We start from the raw sequence: 18714 nt of genomic DNA on the forward strand, positions 1-18714 counted from the left end.
CCCTTCCCATGCCCCCCCCCCCCCAAAGCCCTCGCCCTCTCTCAGATCTCTCGATGTCTCCATGTCTCTCGGTCCCTGCTCTCAAATGTTGTGTTTGTGTCCTTCCCCCTCTCCCCATCTTGTCTACCGCTCCCGATGTTATATGTTTTATGTGTCGGTTTGTCTTTCTGTGTGATTAATGTTCGCTCTTTCACGAGCCTCGATCTTGTATACAAAAAACAAAAAATAAAAAAAAATAAAAAAATCGTATAGCATCACCTGCCGGAAGGTTCTGTAAACAGGCTACTTTCTGGTGAAATGAATCAAACTTTAAATCCCATTTGCATCAACAGAACCAAAATACACCACTTCCAAATGGGAGTTAATTTTCACAATATGCTTCATTGACCTCACAATTTTAATTTTTACAATTTCTCACAAAAACAATTCGTTAATGCAAAAAAAGAAAAAAGAAAATCGCATTGATGCGTCCAATAAACCAAAAAGTTCAAAAGGCTCTCTTTGGCAAACCGCTAAACAACCAAAATCTTTATTTCAAAGACAATAAATCTTTAGTTTCCCATATTCATTAGAAACAAAACACCATAGGCAGAAATCGACTTTTCAGGTATTCTTGGCAGACATACCTATTCCATGGTTCAAAATATACAGCACAAAATGCCCTCGCCACCATTACAATACCAAAAAGGAAGCAAATTTTTTTTTCCATAAATTTCAGAACAAAGTAGTCTGGTTGAATAAACCCGATCTTCATCCATGCTCTCAATCTGCAATAGGAGGCGTCAACATTGGCCCTCAACCTTCACGTCATGCTGTTTATATGCCAGGTGCAGCCAGTCCCAAACTCCAGGTCGACGTCCATCCGTCTCATTTTAAACCCAGCCCGAGCCGAACTGCCAGACAAAGCAAACCCATGCAAGGCAGCAAAAATTGGGGAAACGGGAAATATACGCGAAGACAAAAGGACAGACTCAAGCGACAGGGAGCGACGTTCGTTACGAGTAAAACAAGCAAAGAGAATACTGGGACATTTGGAACTCCAGAGAAAACACACCGAACGTGTAGCTCGAAATACATGGGAAAATGGCAAGCGAGCTAGGCCAAAGCAGCATGAAATGGGGGGGGGGGGGGGGGGGGGGGGGGGGAGAGGTACAAATCACTGCAAAGAGTGAAAGTTAGTTCATTGTGAAATATGAAGAAACTCCAGTGTGGACATGAAGAGCTGGTGCTCGGAGAATTGCAGCGTCACGCAAATGCCTGGGTGGTTAAAGCGTGGTGCACACGCCAAATTACACTGCTCTACGCACACCAGAAACAGCCGCGTTTTGCACGTTTCGATTGGAGAACACCCCTTGCGTAAACTCTTGCTGTGCCTTTTGGAAGCTGGCCTCCGTATGTCGGTATAGAGAGTGCACCTGCGGAAATATCGTAGGGAAATGATTGGCAGTCAAGTATCACCAAGGCTGTTATTAAAAAACAAATAAAGTAAAAAGAAAAGTTTACACTCATCTTATCCCAAACACACATACAAACTAGAGAGTTCGTAGAACATAATACCACACACAATGTCCAAGTTTATACTTAAAAACAAAAAAAATCATTTTGAAGATCGTTTAAAAAAAATTCTGGAAGTCTCGCACTCGATGAAACAGTCTTTTACACCACCCTCATTAAACACGTCCAGGTACTGCTAAAATGGAGGTTCTTGGAAGTGATAAGGTGATTTGTATATAATTCAATTTCGATCAAATAAAGATTGTACAAGTCGTATAAATAAATTCTGGAATTTACCGCCGCTGACGCAGTGTCGGATGAAAATTGATGATTTTGTAAGTTTGACCTGGAGTTGACCTTTGACCGTTTGTCATCAAAAAATAGTTGGTTTCCCAATTTAGTGACCCGATATACAAATGCTGTTCAATTTTCAAGTCAATCGGATTAAAAATGGCGATTTTAGAAATTCGACCTCCAGATGACCTTTGACCTCAAATCAATAGGCTTCTCAATGGTGACCTCTACAACTTGAAGTTTCATGGCGATCGGTTTAGAATTGTGACCTGTAGGCCGGTGACAAACAAACAGACAGAATAACAAACGCAATCGACCGATATACTTGAAAAATCTTCGATTTTGCAAGTAACAAACGGACAGACAGGGGTGAAAACATAACCTCCATCCATCCACCTTTGGGGGCAGAGGTAATAAAAGCTTCACTCCGAATCACTGTGGACTTTTCCAATTCAAGCCTAAATCCAAGCTCTACTTAATGTGAGGCCTGCTGCTGGTGACTAGCGATAATGCTGTCAATCAATGCACGTGGAGATCTTTCATAAGCAGACACACGCATGTCATATTCAATGTTTAATCTTGACCTATATTTAGGTTTCAGTGCTTTTATGGCTGAAAAGCCAGCCTCACACAGGTGGGTGCTGCTGAATGGTATTAACACCTTCATTGCTGCGTCATGACATACCTGGAACTGCAAAACAAGAATTCCTCTCTTATCTCATTCTTCCACTCATAGCGCACATATGCCAGTAGATGTGACATTTTGGACACATCTGTCGACTCATCCAATTGGATGGCGAAGTTATTATCAGAGACGTGTAGAAGTACCGTTTCCGTATGTCCTCAGACTTAGATGAGATGCGGCGTTTTACAGTGTCATTTGATATTGGTATGTTCGGCAGTGCCTTGGTTTTCTCCTTCCCATACATTTCCCTGACAATGTCGGTTGTACAAGGCATAATCAAAGTTTCCCCAACTGCGTGAAGCATCTTCTGTTGAACTAATTTTCTGAGCCACAATGTATGAAATTGTAACTAACATTTAATCCACAGCAATAGGGAATCTGGACATCCGTGAGGAAATCTATGCTTATCACGTCGACAAACGGAAATGAGGGAAGATCTGCTGTAGTCTATATACCCTTCAAGGGTTAATAACACGACCCTTCCTGTCGCTAACGTGGCATTTTTCCAAGGCCGCTTCTTATAACAAAAGTAATAACAATACAACATACCATAATATTAATGATATTACAAAACAATATCCCCCAAAACAAAACAATAAGATGGGAGGAAGATTGACTGGTCTGCAATTAAGGGTGGGTGTGGTCTGGGCCCAATCATCTGATGACGCGGTAATTATGGGCATTTTCTATTATTTTGGGAGCAAGGACTGACAAAAGCCTGCAACACACAGAATGTTAATCTTCGGATCAGAGCACTAACAGTCAAGACCAATGGCTGAAGAAAGAGGTTTATCTTTTCTTTCTTCTTCTTCTTCTTTCTTTACAAAAGCGAGGCTCATGGAAGGGAAAGGTAGATGGGATCTTCGATAAAATCAAGAGGAAAGGGAGGTGTGGAAACACTGCAACAAGCAAGATGGTCGAGTTAGGGGAGGTTAATGTCGGTAAAAAAAAGATCATGGGACACGGACAGATTTGGGAATGACAAGAGATGGCAGTACGCTGCCTGCATGAAGCCCTGGAGAGAAGACAGAGATAGAACAGCCTCGAAGGTGGTTTAATCGATGAGACGTGAAGAATAAAAGAGTTGATGCATGCAGTTAGCCTAAATTTTGGAAGTTTAACCAGGAGGGGGAATACTCAGTTACTGGACGAGCACGTGCATCCTGAAGTATAAATAGGGAGGGCTCAAATTTGGAATTGCTCACCAATTCGTGATCTGTAGAAAATGAGTTTTTGTTTGTAAATATTTGGTGTGTACGATCTTACTATAATTCACCAAATGTCCGTCCGTCTGTCTGTCTGTCTGTCTGTCCATTCGAAGGTACCGCAAAAACGGCTGAACCGATCGCAACAATATTTTGGGTGGGTAATCCTGGGATCTCCTGGAGTAAAATAGGCTATATTTTTTTCCAATTTCAGCTTTGGCCTCCAGCATTTTCAGGTTTGGACTCCCGCATAATGTTATTTTCCCGGGTGCCGCACAAACGGCTGCACCGATCGCTGCACAGCTGCACCTATCGGCTGCACCGATCGGACAAAGACCTTTTATAAGGACATGGGTTGAATCCCTGCTTGAGAGAATGTCAACCCCCTCCCCGCCATCACGGCCGTCTCCAACTCACATTCCCACGAGATGTGCGGAAGGAACGACCCAAAACCAATTATCTTCTTTTTGATTCGTATATAAACATCATTAAAAGTAAATAATGACCTGGCCAAAGTTCAAACGACATGAGTTTAATCTCTACATGAGAATTTATAGCTATTTGGGCAGTGAAAACGCTAACAGATCGCTGTCTCCATCGATCTTGTCAAGGCCGTAACAAAAAAAAACCAAAAAAAAAACCACATTTAGAGGCCATTTTCCCCCGCAAAGCGGGGGTTGGCCTTTTTCGGGGACCGTGGTTGTTGTTGTTTTTCGGTCCCCTTTTTGAAGCAATGTTTTTACGGCCGGATGCCCTTCCTGCCGCCAACCCTTTTTGTCGCCTTTTACGACAAGCAGGGAATTACCAGTGAACTGGTACTCAATTAGCCGACCTCGGAAGGATGACAGGCTGAGTCAACCCCCTGGCGTTCATTCAGCGATCGACCGGGATTCGAACCCAGGATCCTGGGATCCTAAGCTGGCACCCTAGCCGCTAGCCCAACACCAGGCTAAGGACAGCAAGGACCAAGGCCGTAACACCTATCGGCTCAAAATCCTTTTAACTGTTGACTTGGTAGTTTTTACAATGAAGGAAACATTAACAATGTTGTTAAAAGTATATTTTGTGATTAATTTGTGATTGGAGTTATGTTGTTTGGAATGAAAAAAAGATAGAGTTCAAGTAGTAAATGACGACATGCCGTGATGGTTTCTACCTTCTAAACGTGAACTTCGCGGATCGCCATATGCAGATTCAACATTGACTGGGAATGGAACAAACATACCTGTTTGTTTGCGAACGGGTACGTTTTTCATGGAAGTCCTTCACGAACTTGCTGTCTATGTCTGACGTGCGACTGAGGGTGCTACAGGAATGTGGAATTTATTGGTTTCATGCTTTAGCATTCGCCATATCTGCATTGCCTGTTTGTTTCTGGCCTCCCATCCGTGCGTAGCGTAGCACGGGTATCTCACTAGTACAAATAATTAACCAAAAGTACCGATTTTCACACAATTTCTACTTAGTAGTTACACAAGATGTTTGATGTTGATGTAAGAGAAGCGAGCATTACGTGCTGCTAAATATGGAATAGGTAGGAGATAAACTATTCATACCCGTTTCAGCATGATTAAAGAGAAGGCAGCCGAGATGGTGAACAAGATGGCAATTATTATCATGATGGCCCCTGGTGCAATGTCTCTGCGGAGCTCTGTGATTGCAGAGATCCAGCCACTGAAAGAGAAGGTTGATATGCAGTTTTAGCCAATCAAACGTGATACACCACAACTGAACCTGCCGGGTTAAGATCTTATACAAAAAAAAGGATTTGTGACATCTATCTATAATTCCAGTAATCTCTGTGTGTATGTTTGTATGTTTGTATGTTTGTATGTCTGTGACCGCTGTTTCTCGACAACCACGGGTCCGATATACTTTAAACTTGCCAGGTATATTGCTGGGGACCCGAGGATGTGCCTTTTCAAGGTTTGAAATTAATCGGACAAGTAGTTACCGAGCTATGGCGATTTAGCCGTTCGCCGTTCGCTTTGGCGTTGCGAATGGACCAAACCATTTCATGTAAATAGAGGGGGGGGGGGGGGGTTCTGTGGTCGTTGCGAATGGACCAAACCATTTCATGTAAATAGAGGGGGGGATTGTCACTGTACTCGCAAGCCGTTCGCCGTTCGCTTTGGCGTTGCGAATGGACCAAAACATTTCATGGACCAAACCATTTCATGTAAATAGAGGGGGGGGGGGGGGGGGATTGTCACCGTACTCGCACCCACGTACCCACGTACCCACGTACGGGCATTGCACCCACGTACGGGCATGCCCTAGTAATGTTAATCACAGTTTTATCAAAATTCACATATACTGCCCACTATCTACAGAGGAAAAAGCAACCCCGCAAGGATGGTGCTGGTACCCAGGATGCCCTGGGAAGTTGCATCACTCCTCCCCACCTGCCTCCCCTTCCCTTCCATTCAGTGGCTGCATTTGTTTAAAGGCTGCAAATTGTGTTACAGCTTCTCCACGAGCCTTGGAGCCTATGAAAATAAAAGCTATATATACATACAGATAAATATAATCACATCTGTCACCCGTAATTGGAGGCAATAACCAATCGGCAGTTACCTACTCCATTAGCCTGGGTGGCTAGGATTTCTATAAATTAACCCACATGCTCGTCCAGCCAGCTCGTCTACCCAAATTAACCCACATGCTGTACTACCCTGGTGTTCTTAGGAAGAACCAAGTAATGCTCAAGAAAAGTTCATATAGAGGGGTGCCCTACTACATCTGGCAAATAAAATACATTTACTTCTTCATGCAGGTGTATGAATCAAATTGGCGTCCCTTTACATTAACTTTTCTAGAGCATTACTTGTTTTCTCCTAAGAACAAAGGGTAGTCCAGAATGCACACGAGATTTTTTGAATGTCCCTTCTTTTCTATTGTTCGACATTTTCTATAAGCTATGGAATGTTCCTTCTTTTCTATACTTTGCCACATGGCACAAACCCATATATAAACGAGCCTTTTACCCAAGAATATCAATAGCAGTTTGCAGCTGTAGAGGAACCCAGGTAGGGCTTGAAACAGCAAAGGACTTGCCTTGTGTAGCTTTATGCGGCTTTCTTTGGCTGGAAGAGCTTGGTGGTTAATGTGTTTGCACGCATGTGTGTAAAATGTAAGTGACTTCCATATGTTAGAGTGAATGTCTTTTAAAACTTTTTCAATCCTGCCTCTTGAACCCGAGATCTAAATGTCGCCAACATTAGATGAGTATCTTGCTTCTTTGCATTTCATTTCTAGTCACAACACTTTGCCTGATGACATTCTTATCTAGTTTAGGTTTGCCCTACAAATAACCCATCGCTCTCTCTCGCATCCTAGTAGCTCGTGCCTTCAGCATCACCTTTGGACCTGGGCACTCTGCTTCACATCAGCAATGAACATACTGCAGCTCCTATGTACCATTTCAAATGCAACCTTTTCAACGTCCCCTTCAACTTATTGTCGCTAACTCCAAGCACGCTTTTACAAAATACAAGTCTTAACTCCACAGCATTGTTTTTCATCTATGACGCTAAAAGGTTCAGTTGGGCAAGTGTGAGGTCATCAGTTGATTAGCAGCAACCAAGTGTTTTAGGGCATATGCAACCTAGTATAGCCTTTCCCATTAATCCCCTAATATATGTCAGTTCGGAAGATGCATAAAATTTAAGTTAACAAGGGGGGAGTAATAATAAGTTTCCCCAGAAACTTTTTTTGGAAAGTCAGAAATTTATGTTGCCTCGCCAACTCGTGAACCAGTGATGGGGTTTTGAACAAACTTGGTATGGGAGTATATGATGCAAAGATGAACTGATTAGATTTTGGAGTCAAGAGGTCAGAGGTCACGTTAAGTAAAAATTATGTTGCCGTGCCAACTCGTGACCCAGTGATGGGGTTTTGAACAAACTTGGTATGGGAGTATATTATGCAAAGATGAACTAATTCGATTTTGGCATCAAAGGTGAGAATTGAGGTGATTTTGGTGAAGTCATAGGTCATGTCAGGTAAAAATGTGACACAACACCAGCTGAATGGATTTAAATCAAACTTGGTACAAATATGTGTAATTATGCAATAATGTGGGCGGATGGATATCGGTCGACGTTGTGACGTCTTAAGAGTGTCGTTCTAGTTTTGTTTTAAGTCATAAACACAGCTTCTATTCCAGGCATACCTGGATATGGCATACCTGGAACTCTGTTTTCAAATAATAAATGGAAAAATGCTGTAAATTGAAAGGCAACGTGATGAAAAATGTTGGTGCACAACATACCAGTTTCCCCAGTTTTCTATGCCAAGGGCCTGTATGATGTGGACTACAAACTGTGCAGCAAACACGAAGAAGAAGAGGAAGAAATTGAAAGAGCTGTCACTCCTGGTAAGAGAGACAGAAAGGAAGTGGATAACAAAATTCAGCTTCAAAGATTGGCAACATACCATTCTAATAATGTGATGGGGAAGGCATTGTCATATTATATTTGGCATTATCTTATTAATTTGCAATTGGTCACTGGTTTTGACACAAAAATTTTTTTTAATTACGGAGTCATCAAAAGCTACATATATCAAACAAACGGTTTCAAATTGAGCTCCTCGCTGCCATTAGAGCATTTACATTGCATCAGACATGGCCTGGTGTTGGCTTAGCGGTTAGGGTGCCGGCTTGGGATCCTAGGATCCTGGGTTCGCATCCCGGTTGATCGCTAAATTAACACCAGGGAGGTTGACTCAGCCTGTCATCCTTCCGAGGTCGGCAAATTGAGTACCAGCTTGCTGGGATGAATGATCCCGGTGTGTACCCCGGTTTAGAATAGGTACACCATATCCCTGCGCATCGTAAGAGGTGACTAAGGGTTGGCGTCAGGAAGGGCATCCGGCCATAAAAACATTGCCTCAAACAGGGAACTATGATTGTCATGGGGCCCGCAAGGCTAACCCCTGCTCTTGCGGGGAAAATGGCCTTAAAACGATCATTCATATATTCAGACGTGGCAATAAATGGTAATTGTTGCTCCCAGTTTTCCGACTCGATGACAAAAGAAGCCATTTGAATTTTTGCCGCATCAACCTTTTGATGTGCTCCGTGTGATGCTGCATGTTACAAGACAACGGCGACTATACATGGCCCTTCAAACTGCAAACTTCACCCCTCCCTCGACATGAGAATTGTGAAATTTTCTAATCCAGCAAGCAATGACAACCAAGAATCTCCGCTCCACAATCTCAATTCAGAATAGCAAGATCATGCATTTCAAGAGGGCTCAGAAGTCTTTATCCTACACACATTTCATGGGGTGGAGCTAGCCAGTCAACAACAACAACAACAACAGGCATTTTAAGGCCATTTTCCCTGCAAGAGCGGGGGTTAGCCTTGCAGTCCCCATGACAATCTTCTCCATTTTGCCCTATGTTCTGCATCTCCCCTTGTTAACCCCCTTGCCCGCATTTCTTCTTCGACCATCTTTAGCCAAGTCTTTCTCGGTCTTCCCCGTCCTCTACTTCCTTCTACATTCATTTCCATCACTCTTCTCAACCAGACATTTTTCTACAGGCTCTATTCCCATCATCTTTCACAATTCATCATTTGTCTTCCTCTCTCTCTAAATGATACTCCACACATCCACCGAACCATTCGCATTTCCATCCTTTCCAGCCTTCGTTGCTGCTCTACGTTCATTACCCATGTCTCGCTCCCATAAATCATAACACTTCTCACACATGCAGCATACACCTTTCCCTTCAGCTTCAACGACACTCCCTTCCTCGTCAGCATGCCACTTAGTTCCCGAAACTTCTTCCATGCACATCTCACTCCAGCAACCATTGCCGAGTCTGATCCACCTTCTCCATTCAGCATGTCTCCGAGGTAACAAAATGTTTTCACACCTTCCAGCTTCACGCCGTCTCCAAGATCCAACTCAACATTTCCTCCATCTGCAGCTCCCTCTGTGCACACCTTACACTTGAATGTAGCTGCCACACTGGTTAATGACCCTCTCAAACCAATACATTTTTGATGAACCCACTCAGCGCACATTGTACCTTGAATGGAATTCACTCCGACACCCTTCCTGCACACAGCACATGGCTACTTCCCAGTTCTTTCCACCTCATCACACACATGCTTTACCTCTTGCCATCACCTTCGTCTTTCCGATATTCACCTTCAGACCTTTTGTCTCCATACATTCCTTCCACTTGTTCATCTTCTCCTTCAGTCCATCCATACTTTCTGCAATCAACACCAGATCATCTGCATACAACAACTCCCACGGTAAACCCTCCTTTATGTTCCGAGCCAGCACCTCCATCACAGCTACAAATAGTAGTGGACTTAGTACCGACCCCTGATGCACTCCCACCTTCACCTCAAACTCACCACTGTTCCTGTCCTTCGTCCTTACAGCTGTGCACGCTCTTTTGTACATTGCCATCACTACTCTGATCAACCATTCCTCCACTCCTAACTTCCTCATTGCCCATGTCACTACTTCACGTGGAACCCTATCGAATGCTTTCTCCAGATCAACAAACCCAAGAAACAACTTCTTCCTCTTCTCCATGTACTTCTCCTGCAACTGCCTCACAATAAAAAGCACGTCTGTCGTTCCTCTTCCTGACATAAATCCAAACTGCATTTCATCAATCTTCACCTTCTTCCTTATCCTCCTCTCCAACACCCTTTCCAATACCTTCATTCCATGCTCCAATAACGTTATCGCTCGATACGAGCCACAGTCCAGATGGTCACCTTTCCCCTTGTATAAAGGGACGAGGGTACTCAGTTCCCAATCCACTGGAATGCGGCCTTCTTTCACCACCAGATTGCAGATCTCTGTCATTCTCTTCACACCCCAATTTCCCGCTGCCTTCAACATATCTCCCACAACTCCCGTCGGCCCTCCTGCTTTTCTACTCTTCATTGCTTTTATCGCTTCCTCAACTTCCTTCTCGGTTACCTTCTCTGCCAGTCCTAAAACTGGGTTACTCTCTATGTTGCCATCCCATTCATTCTCTGGATTCAACAGTATTTCCATATATCTTTTCCATCTTCCTTTAATTCCATCTGGGTCCACAACGATTTGTCCCACTTCATCCTTCAAGCAACTCACCCCCATCACATCACACCTCTTTCGCTATCTGCTTTGCAATCCTGAATGCTGCTCTCTGACCCTCTTCCAAATCCAAGCGTTCTCCGAACATTTTCCTCCATGCCTCCTGCGCCTTTGCTACCTCTTTCTTTGCAGCCTTCCTGGCTGCCTTATAACTTTCATGCTCTGCTTTTTCTGCCCCCATACCCTTCGCCTTCTGCCACTCCTTGAACTTCTTCCTCTTCTCCTCAATGCTCTTTCCAACTTCATCATCCCACCACCATGTTTCCGAGTGCCTCGGTGGTCCTTTTGTCCATCCACATACCTCACCAAAGGCTCCCAACAGACTATCTTTCATTGACATCCAACCACTTTCAAGCTCAACCACATCATCCTCTCCAATACTCAGCCTCTCTTTTAATAACAGTATTGTATAATAATATATAGTAAAATAATAATAATAGTATAATAGCCAGTCCTGAAACTCAAAAAAAATAATCTCATTTGGCTGCACTCATTCATCCTGGCAATGTGTCTCAATAAATGTTTTTAGGATGCAACAAATAAAAACCTGTCAATATCTATTCTCAGTTATTGTGAAACTCTCCCTTCCTGATACCTGAAATTGAGACATTACCTGAAATTACCTGAAATACCTGAAATTGAGTCCGAATTTTAAATTCAGCCTACAGTGAGAGCTTGTTAATATTAATAGGTGGAAGCTTTGGGGGGGGGGGGGGGGGGGGGTTGACAAGTTAATTTGGACAGTGCAGAAACGTGTGACAGAGAAAGCACGAGGATCCCAAAAACAAAGTGATCCAAGACAAAAGACCCCAAGTGAAAGCGCGAGAAAGGACGAAAGAACAACAAGCGCACTTGCATCGTTTCCCAAACATCACACTAACCTGAATGCCTTGTAAATAGGCCGGTACCAGCAGAAGAATGAACAGGGTGCAAACAGGACGACCCAGAGTATGGACATTCCAAAATCGATGCCACGGGCAGAATCCGAAATGAACCAAGCCAAGGTACCAAGCACATTGAGAAGCAGAGTGACCATGTGAACTGTGGGGAGACCGACGAGAATGACAGTCAGAAGGAGCAAATGGCAGAGGGTCCACAGTACAGGCCCACAGCTCATGCAAATGACGTTCACATTACTGTGCAGCAAATAATGGAAAACAACAGCTGCACATCTGGCATTATAAAGTTCTGCAACAGAAAAGTGCCTTCCTCAGCAATTACAATGTTTTTTCAGCATATCTCGTTTGCGATGCTTCTCGATGACATCAGCAGGTGTGACTCAGATGGATAGCATCACATGGCTTCTTGTTATTAGGCCACATAAAAATAAAAAGTTGTTGAGCGTCCTTTTTTTCTCAAAAGTTCGGGTAGGGAGGGAGGTTTTTATTTTAATTTTTTCTATTTTTTTCCTACTTTCCATTGAGTTTTGTTGACATGGAAAAATATGAAATAAAGACTCCTTTCTCCTCAAAATGATTTTATTTCTTCATTCATCGGGTTCCATCCTGTGATCCGTGGCCGTGTCTGCAGCCAACACAAATTTGAGAAATGAGCCAAGAGTCTTTGTCACATCAGAAACTTTGCAAGCTGGTGAAACTTTCGTCATGTCAGTTTTACTGGGGCCGGCGAATACTTTGACAAAAGTACCGCGTGTATCGTCAGGCAATGGCTCCCGATCCCCATCATACTTGCCGTCTGAGAACTCTGCATAGAAGTCCGAGATTGTAACATCCAACTCGATATTGCACGCAAACCAGTCCTTCACCGTCTTGGAAGAGCCCTCACGGGCTATTGATGCGATCACAATAGGCATTTCAAGCCGATTCTAGCACGAATCAATACAGATTTCAGCGAGAAAAATCTCACACAATAGCCGCCATGAAAAAACAAACAAAAAAAAAACACCTTTAGAGGCCATTTTTCCCCGCAAGCGGGGGTTGGCCTTTTTCGGGGACCGTGGTTGTTGTTGTTTTTGGGTCCCCTTTTTGAAGCAATGTTTTACGGCCAGATGCCCTTCCTGCCACCAACCCTTTTTGTCGCCTTTTTACGACAAACAGGGAATTACCAGTGAACTGGTACTCAATTTGCCGACCTCGGAAGGATGACAGGCTGAGTCAACCCCCCTGGCGTTAATTCAGCGATCGACCGGGATTCGAACCCAAGATCCTAAGCTTGCACCCTAGCCGCTAGCCCAACACCAGGGCCATGAATGGCCAACGTAAAATGGGTGAAGTTGCCCGAGGCACTTGCGACGCTCCGCGCAGCACGCACTTTGCATGCGGTGCAGAACGGCGCCAAATTTGAATGTGAAAAGATCGTTTTTTATGATTTTTTTCAAAAAAAAAAAGAAAAGTTTCGGGTCGGGTGTGTTTCGTGGGCGGGGACGATCAACAACTCTTTTTTTTATCTGGCCTTACATGGTCATAACCCACCAAATCATGCGGTTCAGTGAGAGCACGACACTTTGGGGAAATAGCACCACTTATTCATTCAAAAGAATACCCTCCACCCCACCGCCCCTTACCCCAACCTCTTAAGACACCGAGTATCAATCCCTTTGCCAGCTCTAGTGTGCTTTAGCAGAAGTAAAACATTTCAACGCAGTTATATAGAGGACAAAGGGCATCGCCCAAAATGCTGCATCCACCCACGGCGAGTCAAGAAAAAAAAAACGGTATACAAGAGTGAATTTGTGGTGTGTGTCTGTCCATTGGGTAGATGTCACCTCGGTGTGTGTGTGTGTGTGTGTGTGTGTGTGTGTGTGTGTGTGTGTGTGTGTGTGTGTGTGTGTGTGTGTGTGTGTGTGTGTGTGTGTGTGTGTGTGTGTGTGTGTGTGTGTGTGGTCTGCGGCCTGTGATGTGTGCGGTCTGCGGCCTGTGATGTGTGCGGTCTGCGGCCTGTGATGTGTGCGGTCTGCGGCCTGTGATGTGTGCGGTCTGCGGCCTGTGATGTGTGCGGTCTGCGGCCTGTGATGTGTGCGGTCTGTGATGTATGCGGTCTGCGGCCTGTGATGTGTGCGGTCTGCGGCCTGTGATGTGTGCGGTCTGCGGCCTGTGATGTGTGCGGTCTGCGGCCTGCGATGTGTGCGGTCTGCGATGTGTGCGGTCTGCGGCCTGCGATGTGTGCGGTCTGCGGCCTGCGATGTGTGCGGTCTGCGGCCTGTGATGTGTGCGGTCTGCGGCCTGTGGCCTGTGATGTGTGCGGTCTGCGGCCTGTGGCCTGTGATGTGTGCGGTCTGCGGCCTGTGGCCTGTGATGTGTGCGGTCTGCGGCCTGTGATGTGTGCGGTCTGCGGCCGGTGATGTGTGCGGTCTGCGGCCGGTGATGTGTGCGGTCTGCGGCCGGTGATGTGTGCGGTCTGCGGCCGGTGATGTGTGCGGTCTGCGGCCGGTGATGTGTGCGGTCTGCGGCCGGTGATGTGTGCGGTCTGCGGCCGGTGATGTGTGCGGTCTGCGGCCGGTGATGTGTGCGGTCTGCGGCCGGTGATGTGTGCGGTCTGCGGCCGGTGATGTGTGCGGTCTGCGGCCGGTGATGTGTGCGGTCTGCGGCCGGTGATGTGTGCGGTCTGCGGCCGGTGATGTGTGCGGTCTGCGGCCGGTGATGTGTGCGGTCTGCGGCCGGTGATGTGTGCGGTCTGCGGCCGGTGATGTGTGCGGTCTGCGGCCGGTGATGTGTGCGGTCTGCGGCCGGTGATGTGTGCGGTCTGCGGCCGGTGATGTGTGCGGTCTGCGGCCGGTGATGTGTGCGGTCTGCGGCCGGTGATGTGTGCGGTCTGCGGCCGGTGATGTGTGCGGTCTGCGGCCGGTGATGTGTGCGGTCTGCGGCCGGTGATGTGTGCGGTCTGCGGCCGGTGATGTGTGCGGTCTGCGGCCGGTGATGTGTGCGGTCTGCGGCCGGTGATGTGTGCGGTCTGCGGCCGGTGATGTGTGCGGTCTGCGGCCGGTGATGTGTGCGGTCTGCGGCCGGTGATGTGTGCGGTCTGCGGCCGGTGATGTGTGCGGTCTGCGGCCGGTGATGTGTGCGGTCTGCGGCCGGTGATGTGTGCGGTCTGCGGCCGGTGATGTGTGCGGTCTGCGGCCGGTGATGTGTGCGGTCTGCGGCCGGTGATGTGTGCGGTCTGCGGCCGGTGATGTGTGCGGTCTGCGGCCGGTGATGTGTGCGGTCTGCGGCCGGTGATGTGTGCGGTCTGCGGCCTGTGATCTGTGCGGTCTGCGAGCTGTGCGGTCTGCGGCCTGTGATCTGTGCGGTCTGCGATCTGTGCGGTCTGCGGCCTGTGATCTGTGCGGTCTGCGGCCTGTGATGTGTGCGGTCTGCGGCCTGTGATGTGTGCGGTCTGCGGCCTGTGATGTGTGCGGTCTGCGGCCTGTGATGTGTGCGGTCTGCGGCCTGTGATGTGTGCGGTCTGCGGCCGGTGATGTGTGCGGTCTGCGGCCGGTGATGTGTGCGGTCTGCGGCCGGTGATGTGTGCGGTATGCGGCCTGTGATGTGTGCGGTATGCGGCCTGTGATGTGTGCGGTCTGCGGCCTGCGATGTGTGCGGTCTGCGGCCTGCGATGTGTGCGGTCTGCGGCCTGCGATGTGTGCGGTCTGCGGCCTGCGATGTGTGCGGTCTGCGGCCTGCGATGTGTGCGGTCTGCGGCCTGCGATGTGTGCGGTCTGCGGCCTGCGATGTGTGCGGTCTGCGGCCTGCGATGTGTGCGGTCTGCGGCCTGCGATGTGTGCGGTCTGCGGCCTGCGATGTGTGCGGTCTGCGGCCTGCGATGTGTGCGGTCTGCGGCCTGCGATGTGTGCGGTCTGCGATGTGTGCGGTCTGCGGCCTGCGATGTGTGCGGTCTGCGGCCTGCGATGTGTGCGGTCTGCGGCCTGCGATGTGTGCGGTCTGCGGCCTGCGATGTGTGCGGTCTGCGGCCTGCGATGTGTGCGGTCTGCGGCCTGCGATGTGTGCGGTCTGCGGCCTGCGATGTGTGCGGTCTGCGGCCTGCGATGTGTGCGGTCTGCGGCCTGCGATGTGTGCGGTCTGCGGCCTGCGATGTGTGCGGTCTGCGGCCTGCGATGTGTGCGGCCTGTGATGTGTGCGGTCTGCGGCCGGTGATGTGTGCGGTCTGCGGCCGGTGATGTGTGCGGTCTGCGGCCGGTGATGTGTGCGGTCTGCGGCCGGTGATGTGTGCGGTCTGCGGCCGGTGATGTGTGCGGTCTGCGGCCGGTGATGTGTGCGGTCTGCGGCCGGTGATGTGTGCGGTCTGCGGCCGGTGATGTGTGCGGTCTGCGGCCGGTGATGTGTGCGGTCTGCGGCCGGTGATGTGTGCGGTCTGCGGCCGGTGATGTGTGCGGTCTGCGGCCGGTGATGTGTGCGGTCTGCGGCCGGTGATGTGTGCGGTCTGCGGCCGGTGATGTGTGCGGTCTGCGGCCGGTGATGTGTGCGGTCTGCGGCCGGTGATGTGTGCGGTCTGCGGCCGGTGATGTGTGCGGTCTGCGGCCGGTGATGTGTGCGGTCTGCGGCCGGTGATGTGTGCGGTCTGCGGCCGGTGATGTGTGCGGTCTGCGGCCGGTGATGTGTGCGGTCTGCGGCCGGTGATGTGTGCGGTCTGCGGCCGGTGATGTGTGCGGTCTGCGGCCGGTGATGTGTGCGGTCTGCGGCCGGTGATGTGTGCGGTCTGCGGCCGGTGATGTGTGCGGTCTGCGGCCGGTGATGTGTGCGGTCTGCGGCCGGTGATGTGTGCGGTCTGCGGCCGGTGATGTGTGCGGTCTGCGGCCGGTGATGTGTGCGGTCTGCGGCCGGTGATGTGTGCGGTCTGCGGCCGGTGATGTGTGCGGTCTGCGGCCGGTGATGTGTGCGGTCTGCGGCCTGTGATCTGTGCGGTCTGCGATCTGTGCGGTCTGCGGCCTGTGATCTGTGCGGTCTGCGATCTGTGCGGTCTTGCGGCCTGTGATCTGTGCGGTCTGCGGCTGTGATGTGTGCGGTCTGCGGCCTGTGATGTGTGCGGTCTGCGGCCTGTGATGTGTGCGGTCTGCGGCCTGTGATGTGTGCGGTCTGCGGCCTGTGATGTGTGCGGTCTGCGGCCGGTGATGTGTGCGGTCTGCGGCCGGTGATGTGTGCGGTCTGCGGCCGGTGATGTGTGCGGTATGCGGCCTGTGATGTGTGCGGTATGCGGCCTGTGATGTGTGCGGTCTGCGGCCTGCGATGTGTGCGGTCTGCGGCCTGCGATGTGTGCGGTCTGCGGCCTGCGATGTGTGCGGTCTGCGGCCTGCGATGTGTGCGGTCTGCGGCCTGCGATGTGTGCGGTCTGCGGCCTGCGATGTGTGCGGTCTGCGGCCTGCGATGTGTGCGGTCTGCGGCCTGCGATGTGTGCGGTCTGCGGCCTGCGATGTGTGCGGTCTGCGGCCTGCGATGTGTGCGGTCTGCGGCCTGCGATGTGTGCGGTCTGCGATGTGTGCGGTCTGCGGCCTGCGATGTGTGCGGTCTGCGGCCTGCGATGTGTGCGGTCTGCGGCCTGCGATGTGTGCGGTCTGCGGCCTGCGATGTGTGCGGTCTGCGGCCTGCGATGTGTGCGGTCTGCGGCCTGCGATGTGTGCGGTCTGCGGCCTGCGATGTGTGCGGTCTGCGGCCTGCGATGTGTGCGGTCTGCGGCCTGCGATGTGTGCGGTCTGCGGCCTGCGATGTGTGCGGCCTGTGATGTGTGCGGTCTGCGGCCGGTGATGTGTGCGGTCTGCGGCCGGTGATGTGTGCGGTCTGCGGCCGGTGATGTGTGCGGTCTGCGGCCGGTGATGTGTGCGGTCTGCGGCCGGTGATGTGTGCGGTCTGCGGCCGGTGATGTGTGCGGTCTGCGGCCGGTGATGTGTGCGGTCTGCGGCCGGTGATGTGTGCGGTCTGCGGCCGGTGATGTGTGCGGTCTGCGGCCGGTGATGTGTGCGGTCTGCGGCCGGTGATGTGTGCGGTCTGCGGCCGGTGATGTGTGCGGTCTGCGGCCGGTGATGTGTGCGGTCTGCGGCCGGTGATGTGTGCGGTCTGCGGCCGGTGATGTGTGCGGTCTGCGGCCGGTGATGTGTGCGGTCTGCGGCCGGTGATGTGTGCGGTCTGCGGCCGGTGATGTGTGCGGTCTGCGGCCGGTGATGTGTGCGGTCTGCGGCCGGTGATGTGTGCGGTCTGCGGCCGGTGATGTGTGCGGTCTGCGGCCGGTGATGTGTGCGGTCTGCGGCCGGTGATGTGTGCGGTCTGCGGCCGGTGATGTGTGCGGTCTGCGGCCGGTGATGTGTGCGGTCTGCGGCCGGTGATGTGTGCGGTCTGCGGCCGGTGATGTGTGCGGTCTGCGGCCGGTGATGTGTGCGGTCTGCGGCCGGTGATGTGTGCGGTCTGCGGCCGGTGATGTGTGCGGTCTGCGGCCGGTGATGTGTGCGGTCTGCGGCCGGTGATGTGTGCGGTCTGCGGCCGGTGATGTGTGCGGTCTGCGGCCGGTGATGTGTGCGGTCTGCGGCCGGTGATGTGTGCGGTCTGCGGCCGGTGATGTGTGCGGTCTGCGCGGCCGGTGATGTGTGCGGTCTGCGGCCTGTGATCTGTGCGGTCTGCGATCTGTGCGGTCTGCGGCCTGTGATCTGTGCGGTCTGCGATCTGTGCGGTCTGCGGCCTGTGATCTGTGCGGTCTGCGGCCTGTGATGTGTGCGGTCTGCGGCCTGTGATGTGTGCGGTCTGCGGCCTGTGATGTGTGCGGTCTGCGGCCTGTGATGTGTGCGGTCTGCGGCCTGTGATGTGTGCGGTCTGCGGCCGGTGATGTGTGCGGTCTGCGGCCGGTGATGTGTGCGGTCTGCGGCCGGTGATGTGTGCGGTATGCGGCCTGTGATGTGTGCGGTATGCGGCCTGTGATGTGTGCGGTCTGCGGCCTGCGATGTGTGCGGTCTGCGGCCTGCGATGTGTGCGGTCTGCGGCCT

General features: G+C 50.4%; 1 protein-coding gene across 1 annotated transcript in view; it reads right to left on the minus strand.

Annotated features, from left to right (window-relative positions):
- Nucleotides 1–379: 379 nt before the first annotated feature.
- Nucleotides 380–18714, minus strand: part of LOC137421150 (secretory carrier-associated membrane protein 1-like) — a 31076-nt gene continuing 12741 nt past the window's right edge. Inside the window, exons 6-9 of the mRNA XM_068106895.2 lie at nucleotides 11675–11834; nucleotides 7952–8053; nucleotides 5235–5352; nucleotides 380–1415 (exon numbers count right to left, since the gene is read on the minus strand). Of these exons, the coding sequence (XP_067962996.1) occupies nucleotides 1290–1415; nucleotides 5235–5352; nucleotides 7952–8053; nucleotides 11675–11834 (506 nt within the window). The 3' untranslated portion in view covers nucleotides 380–1289. The remainder of the gene's footprint in view (nucleotides 1416–5234; nucleotides 5353–7951; nucleotides 8054–11674; nucleotides 11835–18714) is intronic.

The sequence above is a fragment of the Myxine glutinosa genome, chromosome 2 (assembly GCF_964187855.1).
Source record: "Myxine glutinosa chromosome 2, kmMyxGlut1.1, whole genome shotgun sequence".
Lineage (NCBI taxonomy): Eukaryota > Metazoa > Chordata > Myxini > Myxiniformes > Myxinidae > Myxine > Myxine glutinosa.